This window comes from Thalassophryne amazonica, chromosome 10, assembly GCF_902500255.1.
Source record: "Thalassophryne amazonica chromosome 10, fThaAma1.1, whole genome shotgun sequence".
Classification (NCBI taxonomy): Eukaryota; Metazoa; Chordata; class Actinopteri; order Batrachoidiformes; family Batrachoididae; genus Thalassophryne; species Thalassophryne amazonica.
The window spans coordinates 14,642,245-14,659,653 of record NC_047112.1 but is presented as its reverse complement, the minus strand read 5'-3'; the positions used below and the strand labels follow the sequence as shown (position 1 = coordinate 14,659,653).

Sequence of the window (17,409 nt, the reverse complement as noted above, 5' to 3'; positions counted from 1 at the left end):
CAGAAGGTCTCGAACTACATCACATGCTTTGATGGACTTTGTGGAAAGTATAGCAACTGCAATTGACAATAAACAATACACAATAGGTGTTTTTTTTTTTTATTTACAGAAAGCGTTTGACACAATTAACCATGGAATACTATTAATTAAACTGCAGAAATATGGAATCAGAGGTCTGGCATATGAATGGATAGCTAGTTATTTACAAGGCAGATTTCAGTATGTTCAATTCAATAATACAAATTCTGAACTCAGGGATGTCACATGTGGGGTGCCGCAGGGCTCAGTGCTGGGTCCTTTGTTGTTTATAATCTGTATAAATGATATAAGTTGGGTGTCGAGTTCACTGAGATGTATCCTTTTTGCGGATGATACAACTGTGTTCTGTAGCGGTGAAAATCTTGAACAGCTTCTGGACATAGTGGAAAAAGAACTGGAAAAATTTTAGGTTTGGTTTGAAGCTAATAAGTTGTCACTCAACCTTGGGAAAACTAAATGTATTATATTTGGAAATAAACAGGCACCCAAATGTAAAAATTTAACTATAAACAATAAGGAAATTGAGTTAGTAACAGAGAATAAATTTTTAGGTGTTATAATTGATAATAAACTTAGCTGGAAACCACATATAAATTATGTGAAATCAAAATTGTCAAAAACTATAGCCATTTTGTATAAAGCCAAAGACCTACTGCCGCAAGAAGGGTTACTTACTTTATATCATTCTCTGATGGTACCATATATGACATATTGTGTTGAGTCATGGGGAAACACTTACAAATCAAATACCAATCCAATATTCCTTTTGCAAAAACGAGCCATACGAATCATCTGCAATAAACAATATCGTGAACCAACTCATTCTCTATTTGTGTCTTTAAATTTATTAAAATTCATAGATTTGGTCGATTACATTACAATTCAAACTTTATTTTGAGCGAAAAACCAAGCCTTACCGAGACATGTCCAGAGTCTGTTCCGATTGAGGGAATCCAGATATAGTTTAAGAGGTTGTGCAGTTTTTATGAAACCACCAGTAAGAACAAATGTAAAGGGTTTTTGTGTGTCTGTGGTTGGGGTGAGGAAATGGAACAAATGTTCAACAGAGGTTAGAATGAGTAGTACCTTAGTAAGATTTAAGAAACTACTCAAAAAGAACATTATGTCTAAGTATCATAAAGAAGCAAATATCATTTGATTTATATGGAATGTTCAATTTATAAGTGGGACTTATTGTATATTTGAATGTGTGGGTATGTATATGCGTATGTAGATATATAGATATGGGTAGGTGTATATGTATATAAGTGACTGTGTATATGTATGTATATATTTATGTTTGTAAAGTATATACGTATGTATATAGGTATATAGGGCACAGCCCAAGCAGAGGGTCACCCCCAAGAGCCTGGTCTGCTTGAGGTTTCTTCCTTATAGGGAGTTTTTCCTCACCACAGTTGCGTAGTGCTTGCTCTGGGGGTTGGTAAGGTTAGTCCTTACTGGCGTAAAGTGCCTTGATTCGACTTTCTTGTGATCTGGTACTATATAAATATAATTATAAGTGAATAGTATATTGATGTGTATGTCTGTGTGTCGACATGTAGTAGTGAATTTATATTTATGTAAATATGACTGATTAGAATTGTTGGACTTGTACTAGCAGGGGTGGGCGCTAATAAGCTTTGCTTCAGCCCACACCCTTTCGGACTCACTAGTTTTGTCTGTGGAATTGTTCATTTTTTTCTATTTGAATATTTTGTGTGCCGAATAAAAAAAACTTTGTCACTTTGTCGTCCACATGAGTCGGCAAACACAGGATGCATTGCAGCAGTTCAGATTTTAGGAGGTCTTACCACACCCACTGTACAGTCTGGAACTCGCATCCTCCTACTTCTTCCTTTCCACCAAGCTGAAAGAACATCTGAAGGGACGCCATTACACTAATGATGCAGAGGTGCAAACAGCTGGTGCAGAGAAAACCCGAGTTCTAGACTGATGCCGTGCAAAAAGCTGCCCAGCATTGGCATAAGTGTATTGAAAAGGAAAGTGGTTACATGGAAAAATAAAGATGCTGCCTGAGAACATTCAAAGCTTTTAATCAGACATGAGATTCATGTGAGAATCTTGTTTAGTTTATTGAAATAATCACATAGGAGGAAGAACTTTTCAGCCACCCTTTGTAATTTTACACAAACTGACCCATGGCCTAATTAATATGCAAGTCAGGTCATGATAGCTGTGATGATTGTTCCCCCCCACGTGCCTTGGAGATATAGTGAGAAATGTTCAATTCAGTGTATAAACATCAAGAGAAATGACTAATGTTAACTGCCATGAGTAGAAGTGAGTCACTTTCAGGTTTTTGCAGCACAAGCCGCAAGTCAAGTCTCAAGTTCCACTTTTTATGATGTTTATGGATGAAGGTGTTGAGGGTTTTTGTTTTTATGATTGCAGTTCTCCAGAGATCAGTTCATCCTGGACTGTCCCTCAGAGAAGCTGCGCAGAGAGCTGGAAGAAGAACTGAAGATGAACTGCGAGGAACCCCGAAGCCATGCGTGGTACCACGGAGCGATACCGAGACAGGTAAAAGATAAATCAGAGTCATGAGTCACAAGCTTTTCAAAGCCTGCTTCAGAACCTGCAGAACCAGATGGTCTATACTTAGACCGCTTCGCCACACACGCTGTGCCTTCAGGCCAACTACAGCTGAAGTCATAACTTCGGCAGTAGAACCGAGGTTATGACATGAGGTCAGTGTTCTCTGTGGTGCGTTTAAATGCGAGTCTGTGTGCTCCGTGTGAAAGCAGCTCTGAGACGTAATTGTTTTTTAATAAGCTGCTTCCTCTGGCTAAACTAAACTCTCATTATCAACTATCCAAACACGTACTTAATTAAAGTCTGTATCTGTGTGTCAGAGGTTGTGTTTGTGTGTGACGGGGAGGCAGTAAAAACACAAAAGTGAGATTGAAATAAAGATAAAGACGCACTTTTAGCTTGTGATAACATCACTGAAGTTAAAGGTGTAGTCCTTTTCAAAAATTTTTTTAATTCATAAAGATTTTCTTTGGAACCACTATAATTTTGTTTTGTGGTGTTTTCACACACTTTTAATGCTCGTATGATGAAAATTCAACTTGTCAGGGAACATTTAAGGATTTTAACCCACACAGGTTATGAGCTCACACAATTTCGGTGGGAACATCATAGATGATCTGGGGAAGTTTCAACAAGTCTGCTCTTAATACTTGGGTTTTTCTTTTTTGTTTTGTGTTATTTTTTATGTTCTCCTCAATGCTGCCATGTATTGAATCTATTCACTTTTTGTCTGATTAAAATTAGAAAAATGGTGCACAAAAATATACACCCGCGGTCATAAATGACCCCATTCGGTCATTTGAGGGCTAATTAGCAATAAAGCATATCAGCAACCACCAATCGTGTCCACGTGCGCCAATACACTTACAGTCGCAAATTTTTTGATGTTGTGTTGTTGAACGGTGTGTTAAATAACACGTGATGTCCTTTATTAGCAGCACGGTGGCTTAGTGGTTAGCACTGTTGCCTCACAGCGAGAAGGTTGTGGGTTCAAGTCCCGTGGCCTTTCTGTGTGGAGTTTGCATGTTCTCCCCGTGTTTGTGTGGGTTTCCTCCGGGTGCTCCGGTTTCCTGCCACGTCCAAAGACACGCGGGTTAGGTGGATTGGGATCTTTAAATTGTCCGTAGGTGTGGGTGTGCCTGTGTTTGTTTGTCTGTTTGTGGACAGACTGGCGTCCTGTCCTGGGTGTACCCCGCCTCGAGCTCTATGGCTGCTGGGATAGGTTCCAGCCCCCCGCGACCCTTAATTGGACTAAGCGGTAGAAGATGAATGAATGAATGTCCTTTATTAACATGTTAACATCGAGGCTGTATCACGCCATCATAACATGAGGCTTGAAACTACAGTTTTTTTATTTGTCTTGGCAACTATTCTATTTGACCTGGCAACACTGGTCAGCTTTTTAAAGAAATTTGGTAGCCCTTGAATTGCAACTAAAAAAATGCTTTAAAAAAAACACCCACACAAAACTGTAAAAACAGGTGACGTGATCCTGTTGGAAGATCTCAAAAAAATCTAGACATATTTCATGCAGCGTTTTTGCTGGATACCTGCTGGACAGGGAAGACGACCCTCACACAGGTCTGCTGTGAGTCAGCGTGCAGACTAACATTTTATCATGACCTTTTTTTTTTTTTAAGAGTCTGTGCATTTTTCTGAATTGGTTGTTTGAAATTCTGCATTTCTGTTGAATGCAGCATAAAGTTTGAACCTTCAGATCGCCATGAAACCCGTCAAAACAAATATTTTAACAGCAATAAAATATGCTGTAATTTTGTGATATACCACAAAAAGCTGGACTTCATTGCAGTAAATTTTGTCACAGTTCTCCAGGGTGTACCTCGTCTCTTGTCCAATGATGTCTGGGATTGACCCCATGACCCTTAACTGGAATAAGCATTTACATTTTGCCAATTTTATGGAAAATCAAAAGGCGCCACACGGGAGAATGTCGCATTTAGGGTGTATGAGGTGTTTTTATTTCATGGCTTGAAACCGAAAAGCCTTTATTTTCTGTTCCCAGAAATGTTCTCGCTGAATAAATAACGGGATGAGAGCTAATAAAGCTCTCATCCCGTGAATAACCTCTGAGCTCATAAAGACATTCACAGTAAAACAAGCTGTCATTGTTCGACTTAATTAAATGTTGGCACTATAAACAAACACTGTTTGCGTCTGTGTCCGTGTGTAACGTCTGTGTTGTTCCAGATCGCTGAAACCTTGGTACAGCGTGACGGAGATTTCCTGATCCGAGATTCTCTTTCCAGTCCGGACAGTTATGTTCTGACGTGTCAGTGGAGAAATGCAGCTCAGCACTTTAAAATCAATAAGAAGGTAAGAAAATAAAACTCCGCAGTGTAATAATTCTGTAAACCTGTTTTATGGTAACAGCAAAAAACAAACTGCACCCATGAGTACGGGGGTCGCCTGCTTGCTCATCCTGTCAATTTATTTAAGTTTTTATTTGAAAACAATTCACTTTCTATTTTTTTAATCCACTGTGTACTTTTTTTAATTAAAATAAATCCATTCTATAACTTTTACTTGGAAAAAAAAAATCCACTCAGCAATTTTTAATAAATAAATATCCATTCATGTTTTAAGTGTGTCTAATTTAAAAAAAAAAAAAAAATCCTATTTTATTTGGGAGAAAATCTTTTCTATAAGTTTCCTTTTTAAAAAAAAAACCTTTCTGTGGTATGTTTTTTTTATTATTATTATTTTAAAACCCCACACAATATAATTTAAATTACAAACAAATCAAATCCATCCATACTGCAAGTATAAAAAACCCATTCCCTATTTTTGCTTGAGGAAAAAAAAAAAAAGAAAAAAAATCAACACTATCATTTTTTATTTGGGGGAAAAACTATATTTTATTTGAAAGCAAAACACAGTACTAAAAATAAGTTTTTTAATCTACTGTATTAGATTCTTTTTTAATTTTAAAATCCTTGCATGTTGTAATTTTTATGTGGGGGGGGGGGAATCCACTATATATAGAATAATCCACTCTACAATTAAAAAAAAATCCATCTATGCTGTATGATTTTTAATTTGGGAAAAACAATTCACTCTTTTCTTTAAAATTAAAACCCACTTTATATTTTTTATTGGGGAAAAATCATTAAACACTGTAAGTTTTTACAAAAATAAATAAATAAAAAATTCCAGTCTACATGTTTTTGTTAAAAAAGAATCCACTCTAATTTTTATTAAAAAAAACAAAAAAAACACTACAATTGGAAAAAAATACTGTATAATTTTGTTTTATTGAAAAAAAAAACAACAAAAAAATCTACTGGAATTTATAATTTTCAAAAAACCTACTTCGTAAGATAAATCCACCCAATGTTTTTATTATTTTTATTATTATTATTATTCCATTTATCTGACTGAAAACCTGACTAACAAAACATGAATAAATTGTTCAGGTGGTGCTGCTGAACGAGGCCTACTCCAGAGTGGAGTACCGGTTGGATCGGGAAGGCTTTGACAGTATTCCTGCTCTCATAAGATACTATGTTGGGAACAGGAAACCCGTCTCCCAGGTGAGTCATGGAATCTTCACTTCTTCTCTTCCTTTCCATTGTGCAGTTTGAGGGGTTTTATGTTTTGTCCTAATCATGATGTTTATTCTTCTGTGTCTGATGTTCTAGGTGGTCGGAGCGATTATCTTCCAGCCGATTAACCGAAGTTTGCCTCTACGCTGCGTGGAAGAGAAGTTCAGGCTGACGAGCAACCACAGGGAGGCGGGGCTAGTGGTGCAGGAGAGGCGGAGTAAGAAACGACTCAGCCTCAACCTTACCAACGGACACACGCATGAGAATGCGCACTCGGTGCATGAGAGCGTGCACTGTCAGGACAACATCATGGGTCGAAACGGTCACCTCAGGTCAGTGTAGAATCAGGCTCTGTTCACACTGCCGGCTGTAGTGACCGCAATCATTAATTGTGAAGATGAGTGCCACAAATCAGATTTGAATGTTTTTGGTTTTTTTTGTTATGTTGTTCTCACATACGTACGCACACAAACCAACATTTTTTTAATCTTAAAGTGTTGGCAGCAGTGTGATGAAAATAGCCCCAGATAGATCAGCAGCAGAAGTTAATTCTGTTCTGTTTGCACCATCTTTGTCCAAATTTCTTGAAATTTAGACAGTCAAATAAGAGCTCAGATATTCCACCAGTTGAATCACAGCCGATTCCTCCAAAACCTTTCACACAGTCGTGCTGAAAGACAAACCGACAAACCTTCTGAGAGCTGAAGTTTTACAAGGTCCGGTGCAAAAATACATAAAAAATTTACACGAAAACCAAAGTTAAAACATTGAGATTTCTTTAAAAAATTGCAGACAAGTTGATTTTTGTATTGATGGCAGTTTAAAAACAACAAATCACTTTATCATCGTTTGCCCTTTTGAATCAGAGAGTTCCAAGATAAAAGCATTTATTGTTTTTAACCTCTGCCAACGAAGTTGGCCAACATTATGTTTTCTACTGTTTGTGAACAGCCTGGAGCCCACAGTTTATCATGTATCCTTGTGAAACTTTTACTGAAGATTTATATCCTGATACGAAAGAACTGATTCAATTTTCAAGGTCATAGCTCAGAGGCCAAAGTCAGGAAAAATCTTGGAAAAATCCCCATCCTTTAACATTGAATGAATTTTCTAAAAATGTATAACTCTGTCAGAAAAGATTGAATGTATTTCATATTTGAGAATGTTATGTAGTATGGTCTTTTATCAACTGACAAAGTTTGATCCAGATTTGATTCAGATTACTGATTTTGTGGCCATTTAAATTTAACATTGAAAACTCCATTTAATGTATATTTTACATTATATCTTAATCAAACGTGCCCCAATTACTCTCATATTTGAAAGTGAGGTGCAGACTGACACTCACTATCACCTGACAAAGTTTAATTCAGATCTGACCCAGTTTGTGGATTTTGTGAACATTTAAACTTAACATTGAGAAGTCCATTTGGTGTACATTTTGCATTATATCTCAAAGGTCACTCTCATCTTTCTCTTATGGATTTACCTACACCACCAAAATTGGATGGAGGTTCCAATTTTCTGCCTATTTGTCTTTCAGTTATCAGTCAGAAACCAAGTGCCAGAAACCAGTGACAAATAACGTTCGGTGAAAATTACCTGAAAACGAATTCAGAAACTAAAAAAGCTGGGAAAAAAAAATCTGACACCACCACAAAAAACCTTTGATTCAACTACATGAACTTTTTCCCTAAATAGGTCGATGGATCGTTGCGGCAGCCAACCAGCAAGCCTCAATCACCTCCAAGAGAGGCGACGCCCACTCAAGGCACACCAGTCGGAGAGTTTCCTCCCACTCAGTGAGTAAAAGTGTGTGTGGATTGTATTTTATTTTTCTCAGCCCACTGGAGAATGTTCATCAGTTCTTTCTGTTATTTCCACTTCCTGTCCAGCTTCTAAACCACAGCTCCATCAGCCTGCTGACCATCCTGATCCTCACCTCGCCAGTCCCGGCTCCAAGTCCCCAGTCTTCCGGACGGGCAGCGAGCCGGCTCTCAGCCCCTCATTTCCACGGAGATCTACGGAGCCTCTGGCAGGTCAGTCCACATGGTGTGAACCAGGTGATCGAGACCCCAGATAATAAGTAGTTAATCCGCGATTGTTTCTGTGGTGATTTTGAGGGATTCCCCCCGTAACTGTCCAGGCCGGGTCTATAATCTGGAACAGTAATGGAAGCAAGCTGAGAGCTGCTGCAACTTTGACTGTGTGTGATTTTGATGCCAAAAGTACATTTGATTGATTGATTTCTTTTTACGTTTTAAGGACATGCCATCTGCGGCTCCGACAGCCAGATCTCCCCTAAACCGCCTCCCAAACCCAGTAAGGTGCCGTTGGTTCGGCCGCCGTGCCTGCAGCCCCTCCTCTCTCAGGACTCCGCCTCCAGCTCCTCCCACCTCGCTGCATCTCCTCTCCACCCCACATGTACACCATCTCCAGATTCTGTGCGGAGGAGTGACGGTAATCAGTCACCGCTGCACTTTATTTTTACTTTGCATGTGTTCGGTAACTTTATTCTTATTATGTGAATATGCAGATATTAGTATTGACTTATCTGTTACTCAATTGGTGGAAGTAGACAGTAGATTGAATAATTATTAATGTTTAATTATTTAAGAGAAAATATCAAAATAATCTGTTTTTCTGTCCCCAGGATTTAGGTCAGACAAAACATGCAATTTAAAGAAGTCATCCTGACACCTAAAAGGATTTTCTTGCTATTTTCTGACACACTATACAATTAATAAATTACTGAGATTAATCACAATGAGAGGGTGCAGCTGATTTAGTTTAAGTGTAAATAAAACATCAAGAAAATCTCACTTTTGTCCCAAAATATTTCTACTATAAGGTGTAGAAATTTACATATGTTACTGTTATCATTATTCATATTATTTTTTATTATTGTTATTAAATGGAATGTTATTTATTGTTATTAAAGCACGTTTCAGGCTGCCAGCAAGATAAATCATTATGCTCCTCTACCACTAGGTGGCAATAAAGAACAGTAGGTTGATTTGTCATTTTTCAGCGTCATGAATCTCACACAAGTTTATATGTTGGTAACAGATTTGGTTGGTAACTGCCACTGCCCTTTGACCTTTGTGCAGCATGCTGGGAAATGGTGTTTCTCAGTGTGTGGTGGCATCTTGTCACAAATTTTTACCCACATGGATCAAAATAGATTTTTTTTTTTTTCCATAAAAGGTGAATTATGAATGCATTATTTGAATACATTGGCAGAAAATTAGGGTTCTGCAAAACTGTTTTCACAGCTAAAATGTAGCTTTTTGCTGAATACCAAAATTGTGACTAAAAATAATAATAATAGTAAATTCTCAAAATTTCACCTAAATGTTTGACTGAGCTTAGTTTGTGCTCTGAAGTCATATAATTTTTTGGTTTTGTGTTTATTCCACAGCGATCACGGGGCCGCCGCCTCCTCCAGTCAAACAACTGAAGTTCCAGCATAAGCTCCGCCCTCTGGACATTCATGGCTCCCCTGGTTCCGTAGTTTCACCAGCTGAAGACACTACGGGTCGAACCGAGCGGCTACAGCCAAACCCGGCAGAACAGATGCCTGACAGCTCGCTGGAGTGGGCGGAGCCATGTCCTGCCAGCCCTGTTACAGACCACACCCCCAAACTTCAGCTGCCACTCCCCCTCTCCAGCTATGTGGAGAGACTGAGGAGAGAGAGCGAGAGAGGAAGAGGGGAGGAAGAGAGAGCACTTGACAGAAGCTCCTATCATCACGCCATCAAAGCCTTAGAGAACACCAGCGAGGAGGAAGAAGAGGAGGAGGAGGAGGAGGAACACAAAAAGAGGGAAAAGCAAAGGCGTAGGTTCAAGCTTCCCGTGGTGGAAACAGAGTCCACCTTCCGTCCAGCAGATTTTGGATCTCGGCTGCTGCCGGCGGAGAACAAACCGCTGGAAATGGTTGTTCTGAAGAAAGTGAAGGAGCTGCTGCTCAGCCACAATCACCACAGCATCGCCAGACACCTACTGATGGCAGACTGCCAGGTACACGCCCCACGCTTTGGGTGGTTGGCACCTTGTTTTTGTAGCAAGGAGCCAATTCAAGAACTGGATCCTATTAGGTCCAAATACGAGGTCTGTGATAAAAGTATCCGACCTTATTATTTTTTTCAAAAACCATATGGATTTGAATCACGTGTGATTACATCAGACATGCTTGAACCCTCGTGGGCATACGAGAGTTTTTTCACACTTGTCGGTTACGTCATTCGCCTGTGGGCAGTCTTTGAGTGAGGAGTCGCCCACCCTCTCGTCGATTTTTTCATTGTTTAGGAATGGCTCAGAGACTGCTGCTTTGTTTGATCAAAATTTTTTCAAAAGCTGTAAGGCACAACTGAGTGGACACCATTCGATAAATTCAGCTGGTTTTCGTAAAAAATTTTAACGGCTGATGAGAGATTTTGGTCTGGTAGTGTCGCTTTAAGGACGGCCCACGGCGCCTGACGGCGATCTGCGCTTCGAGGCGGCAGCGTCTCGCCGTTTCAAGTTGAAAACTTCCACATTTCAGGCTCTGTTGACCCAGTAAGTCGTCAGAGAACAGAGAACTTTCAGAAGAAGTCGGCATGAGGAGTTTATTCAGACATTCCATTGTTAACGGACATTTTGTAATGAAAGAACGTGCGGGCAGAGTCACATGTCGGGTCGCGACAGGAAAAACACCTTTGTTGGAAACCTTAACGGGCAAGTTGGAACATGCCCAAGCTGTTAAACAATTTCTCAGTTACTCACTTGTTGAAAGCCATCAAAAGCCGCCTGAATTTTACAAATGGTTTTTGACACGGAGGTGTTTTTCCTGTCGCGGCGCACACAGATTTTGCGCGCACGTCTTTCATTACAAAATGTCCTTAAACAGTGGAATGTCCACAAAGTCCTCATGCCGGCCTCTTCTGAATCTTCTCTGTTCTCTCACGACTTCCTGGAATTAAGCCTTAAATTAGGATGTTTTCAGGTCAAAACAGGCCGACGACGGCCCCTGGAAGCGCTGCGCGACGTCCCGCTCCGTGGGAAGTCCTTACAGCGACAGAAACACACCATAATCTCTCATCAGCTGTTAAACTTTTTGCCAAAAACCAGCTAAATTTCTCGAATAGTGTCCACTCAGATATTCCTCACAGGTCCAGAAAAAATTTTGATAAAGCAACGCGCGCCGTCTCGAGCAGCGTGTGAAACAAAGGAATTCAGCCGAGAGGGCTGGACCACATCTCACTCAAGGCCTGCCCACAGGGAAATGACGTCACCGACATGCGTGAAAAAACTCACGCATGCGCACGAAGGTTCAAGCATGATTGGTGTAATCGCACGTCATTCAAATCCATATAGTTAAAAAAAATAAAAGTGTTGGTTTCTTATCTAATAGACCTTGTATATTTGATAGACTGTTTTGTAGAACTTATCTTTGAAGCTACAGTGTGTTGGGTTTCGTGGCATTAACTAGTGTAAACAGAACAAGGTGGCTTTGTGGTTAGCACTGCCGCGCAACAGCGAGAACATCTTGGATTCGTTTCCCGCCTGGTCCTTAATAGGTGAAGTTTGCATGTTGGGTTCCCTTCAGGTGCTCCAGCTTCCTCTCACATCCAAAGACAAGAACATTTATTGAACTGGTGACTGTAAACAGACCATAGGTTTGAACGAGAGTGACAGGCCGCCATGTTGACCAAGTAGCCCAAAATAAAAAAAACATATTACGCTGCCCTTTGAGGTACAGACATAGGACTGAAAAAAAAAATGAGTCAGCGGTTGCTCCTCTGTACACTGTCACCTGCTTGCTTGTGCAAGCTAACAAGTTTGCAAACTCGAATTTTTATGAAAAAAAAAAAGAAAGATCACCCATGTTGCTTATCACAAGAGAAGAAAAGGTAGCATGAAACCGCCGCCACCACAGGAACAAAAACATGAAGAGAAACAAACTCATCACTGGCAGTGTCATAGTGCAATCTGCAACCTCACCACCAGAGGGCAATAAATCCTACACATTGTAGCTTTAAATGCTTCTTTTTAAAATCCATTTTACATTTTATAAACCTAAAAATTAATTCTTTCAGGTTCTCCCACTTTCTTGGCATCATCACAGAGGATTTGTTGGAAATCTGTGTGTTGATTTTTGGCACATATCTTACACCCTTTGCGAGTGTGCTACCCGTGTGCTACCCACAATGCTGCAGGACCCCCCCCACACACACACACACACATACATTAGAAACCAAATAATTAAAAGTCAATTGGTTTAAAATGAGATGCACCAAACAGTGTATCTTCTGGGACCAAACTCCACAAACACATTTATCTACAGATACGTGTGTAATCCTGAAAGGGGCGGAGGGGGGGTTACCCATCTGGATGAAATGATCCAGATTAAATGATTAATTGTGGTCTAATGAGCAGAAGTCTTTGGTCGCCTCTTAAACGAGGTATTGTGATTTTTTTTTTTTTTGCTCAGCAGAAAGCATCATCTCCTTGCAGATGGAAGCTTTAAAACAACAAAAAATCATTTTGTAATTGTACTCCATTCTGCATCATTTAATAGAAAAAGGGTCGTTTGCACGGTGATATTGTTGAACATCAAACTTTACATGCGTAAAGGACACGTGTGATGTGGAGGTTCTGGTTTGCAGATCCTCTTTATGCTGCAGAATTAATGTTCTTGCTGTCGCTTGATGCAATAATCATCAGCGCCATCCAATACAAACGCACGCTCACCAAAACGAAATCACCCCAGACAGGATGATCCTGAACTGAATGCAATAGTTCATTTCAGATCTTTCTTTCAGGTTGCCAGGATACTCGGCCTGTCTCCGGAGCTTAAAGGTCAAATGGGCGTGGCCTCTGGCCTGGAGCTGGTGACTTTGCCGCACGGCCGACAGCTGAGACTCGACTTGATGGAAAGGTGCCAAAACAAAGACGAAAAATTTAAACCTCAACCTGTGGTAATGCTGAAACACTGCATTTTGGTGCATAAAAAAGAGCCACTTTATCTTTCATGAGTTTTAAAAAGGTCCCTTATCAAACATCAAAAATAAAGAAATAAATCATTTTAAATATGAATAAATATAGTTTTATATAGACATGATCACAGCTGAGAATATTAAAAGAATTTGCAAATAGTTTTCAATCTTAAATGAGCACAGAGCTGCCCCCTACTGGTTAAACATTTTAATATTTAGCCAATTTTATATATATATATATATATATATATATATATTTTATTTTTTTTTAGTTTCATTACTTACGGAAAGTTTGTCCAGACTAGATTTTTTTTTTTAATCATTTAAAAAAAAAAAAAGTAAAAAAATAATAAATCCAAATTGTTTGATTTCAGCTTCTTAAATATGAATATTTTTTTGGGGTGTATGTTACTAGCTGCTTTACTCCTGTCTACCAGTAATCTAATATCTTTGGGCTGTGGACAAAACAAGACATTTGAAGACATCATCTTGGTTATTCAAAAACATTGTTAGCTATTTTTCACATTTTATGGACCCAACAACTAATTGAGAAATTAATCCTTATTTGCATCCTTAGTTGTATTTTGGCCATGAAATGTTTCGCAGTGAGTTCCAGACAAAATGTTTCATTTATGTTGGTTTTTATTAGAGAACTTTAGAGAGAGCTAAGCTGTTTTAGCTCACAAATGTTAGTACAGCATAGTGATGCAGTAATTTTCACAGTAACAATTCACTGCACTGGTTTGATGTTAAAGTGCTTTTATTCTGAAAGTTACTCGGGAATAGGCGTTATCAGCAGAAGCTTTACATATTTCACTCAGTGCCTGCAGCAGCAGAACCATAAACCAACAGAGTCAGCTGCAGCAACTCTCGACTTGCTTCTATTACTTTGCCAGCTTCCAGGCCTGGCAGGCTGCCGGGCCTGGACAGTTGTAGGGGAAAGCCCTCAAAATCACTATGGAGAGAACAGTGGATTGATCTGGTAGATCAGGCAAAAGAAAAAGATTATTCAAATCAGTTATTTGATCTCCATTCACTAACACGGCTGCATGGCATCAGCCTGGACGGAACTTAAACTTGCGCTACTTTATTTCTCTGTCCCGTCTGCTGCTCCCTGGAATGAGCACATATTCCTTCTGTGGTCAGATTAAGTTACAAAAAACATGATTCCCTCATAATCTTCCTTTTCTCTCAAAAATTCTTGAAAGGGTAGTTGTAAAACAGCTAACTGATCATCTGCAGAGGAATGGTCTATTTGAAGAGTTTCAGTCAGGTTTAGAATTCATCATAGTACAGAAACAGCATTAGTGAAGGTTACAAATGATCTTCTTATGGCCTCGGACAGTGGACTCATCTCTGTGCTTGTTCTGTTAGACCTCAGTGCTGCTTTTGATACTGTTGACCATAAAATTTTATTAAGAGATTAGAGCATGCCATAGGTATTAAAGGCACTGCGCTGCGGTGGTTTGAATCATATTTGTCTAATAGATTACAATTTGTTCATGTAATGGGGAATCTTCTTCACAGACTAAAGTTAATTATGGAGTTCCACAAGGTTCTGTGCTAGGACCAATTTTATTCACTTTATACATGCTTCCCTTAGGCAGTATTATTAGACGGTATTGCTTAAATTTTCATTGTTACGCAGATGATACCCAGCTTTATCTATCCATGAAGCCAGAGGACACACACCAATTAGCTAAACTGCAGGATTGTCTTACAGACATAAAGACATGGATGACCTCTAATTTCCTGCTTTTAAACTCAGATAAAACTGAAGTTATTGTACTTGGCCCCACAAATCTTAGAAACATGGTGTCTAACCAGATCCTTACTCTGGATGGCATTACCCTGACCTCTAGTAATACTCTGAGAAATCTTGGAGTCATTTTTGATCAGGATATGTCATTCAAAGCGCATATTAAACAATATGTAGGACTGCTTTTTGCATTTACGCAATATCTCTAAAATCAGAAAGGTCTTGTCTCAGAGTGATGCTGAAAAACTAATTCATGCATTTATTTCCTCTAGGCTGGACTATTGTAATTCATTATTATCAGGTTGTCCTAAAAGTTCCCTAAAAAGCCTCAGTTAATTCAAAATGCTGCAGCTAGAGTACTGACGGGGACTAGAAGGAGAGAGCATATCTCACCCATATTGGCCTCTCTTCATTGGCTTCCTATTAATTCTAGAATAGAATTTAAAATTCTTCTTCTTACTTATAAGGTTTTGAATAATCAGGTCCTGTCTTATCTTAGGGACCTCATAGTACCATATCACCCCAATAGAGCGCTTCGCTCTCAGACTGCAGGCTTACTGTAGTTCCTAGGGTTTGTAAGAGTAGAATAGGAGGCAGAGCCTTCAGCTTTCAGGCCTCCTCTCCTGTGGAACCAGCTCCCAATTCAGATCAGGGAGACAGACACCCTCTCTACTTTTAAGATTAGGCTTAAAACTTTCCTTTTTGCTAAAGCTTATAGTTAGGGCTGGATCGGGTGACCCTGAACCATCCCTTAGTTATGCTGCTATAGACTTAGCCTGCTGGGTGGGTTCCCATGATGCACTGTTTCTTTCTCTTTTGCTCTGTATGCACCACTCTGCATTTAATCATTAGTGATTGATCTCTGACTCCCCTCCACAGCATGTCTTTTTCCTGATTCTCTCCCTCAGCCCCAACCAGTCCCAGCAGAAGACTGCCCCTCCCTGAGCCTGGTTCTGCTGGAGGTTCTTCCTGTTAAAAGGGAGTTTTCCTTCCCACTGTAGCCAAGTGCTTGCTCACAGGGGGTCGTTTTGCCGTTGGGGTTTTACATAATTATTGTATGGCCTTGCCTTACAATATAAAGCGCCTTGGGGCAACTGTTTGTTGTGATCTGGCGCTATATAAAAAAAAAAAGTTTATTGATTGATTGATAATCAAGTTAGAAATGTCAGAAAACAGACACAAATATGACATCATCTGTCCTCCCTCCTCCTCCGTGTCCTAGGCACCACACCATGGCCATCGGCGTTGCTGTGGATATTCTGGGCTGCACAGGGAGCGTGGAGGAGCGGGCCGCCACGTTAAACCGCATCATCCTTGTGGCGTTGGAGCTGAAGTACACGGTGGTCGACCTGTTCGCGTTCACGGCCCTGATGAAAGCTCTGGACCTACCGCAGGTAACAGAAGACACTGAAGAACTTGTCTCCTACAAGTCCTGTGATTACATGCCGCTGAGTGGAAATGTGGGGGGGGGGGGCTGTTTCACACCGAAGAAACAAATGAAAACTCATAATCTGTCTGCTGCAGCTGAGAGACAACACACAACCTAACAGCAGCAGTCGCGGTAACCCATGGCTGCTCCCAGATCCTCCATGTCGATTCCTGAGTCACGACTGATGAGATCAGGGAAGGAAAGTTTCCTTTTTCCTTGATGGCTTCCATAAAATTAACTCTGAAGCAATGACCAGCAAATTCATCCCGGTGTTGAATAAGCTGCTGCTGGTGTCCCCGTTTATTTGCCTGAGTGTGGGATGTGAGGACCATGAAAGGTTCTCTGTCCTTCTGAGGAGATCTGCACAGCAGCCATCTACAGGTTTGTGTAGTCTGGCGTTAAGCGTCCAGGTTTCTGAGCCGTACTTTCAAAATCGGCTCTATGACTGTCCTGAATAGATCAATTGGATCAGTTTGTTTTAGAGATTTGATAACCAGATTTGGTCCATCTTGCTACCCAAGCCTGTGCTTGCGGGTCTTAAAGTTCTTCCCAGAGTCCATAATCCATGAGCCTAGGTATTTGAAGACATCAACATGCTTGATTGGCACACCAGCTTTAACAGAGATGGAGGAGGAGGAGTTACTTATGGTAGAAATAAATTCTGTCTTGGAGAAGTTGCAGTGCAGCCCAACATGTCCTGCTGCGTCTTCCAGGGCGTGATGGCAACATCATTGGCGTAATCAAGATCTGTGATGTATGTCGTTGGGTGTTTACAGCTCATTCTATGTTTGATGAGTAACCCTTTGTTGTTGTTAACATCCAGTGAGATTTGGAGGACGTAATCCAGTACTATAATAAAAAGGAAGGGAGCCAGTGTGTCTCCTTGCAGGATGCCACAGATGACTCGGTTTCAACCATCTGGGGTGACAGCTCTCGCCATATTGTTATAATAAACGCTCTGATGTCTGAGATATCTTATCAGGGATTCCGTAAAGGGCGGGGATTTCAACATGACTTCACGACATGAAATGAGTAAATTAATGAATGAAAAATGACCAGAATCTGCCTTCATGTAATAAAATTTTG

The 17,409-nt window shown here is 40.1% G+C and overlaps 1 protein-coding gene across 1 annotated transcript in view; it reads left to right on the top strand.

Moving 5' to 3' along the window:
- Nucleotides 1-17,409, top strand: part of LOC117518348 (breast cancer anti-estrogen resistance protein 3-like) — a 63,316-nt gene that overhangs the window by 44,795 nt on the left and 1,112 nt on the right. The window contains 10 exon segments of the mRNA XM_034179455.1: nucleotides 2,455-2,583; nucleotides 4,804-4,929; nucleotides 6,030-6,146; nucleotides 6,255-6,490; nucleotides 7,860-7,960; nucleotides 8,054-8,197; nucleotides 8,424-8,618; nucleotides 9,580-10,178; nucleotides 12,962-13,077; nucleotides 16,117-16,288. Of these exon segments, the coding sequence (XP_034035346.1) occupies nucleotides 2,455-2,583; nucleotides 4,804-4,929; nucleotides 6,030-6,146; nucleotides 6,255-6,490; nucleotides 7,860-7,960; nucleotides 8,054-8,197; nucleotides 8,424-8,618; nucleotides 9,580-10,178; nucleotides 12,962-13,077; nucleotides 16,117-16,288 (1,935 nt within the window).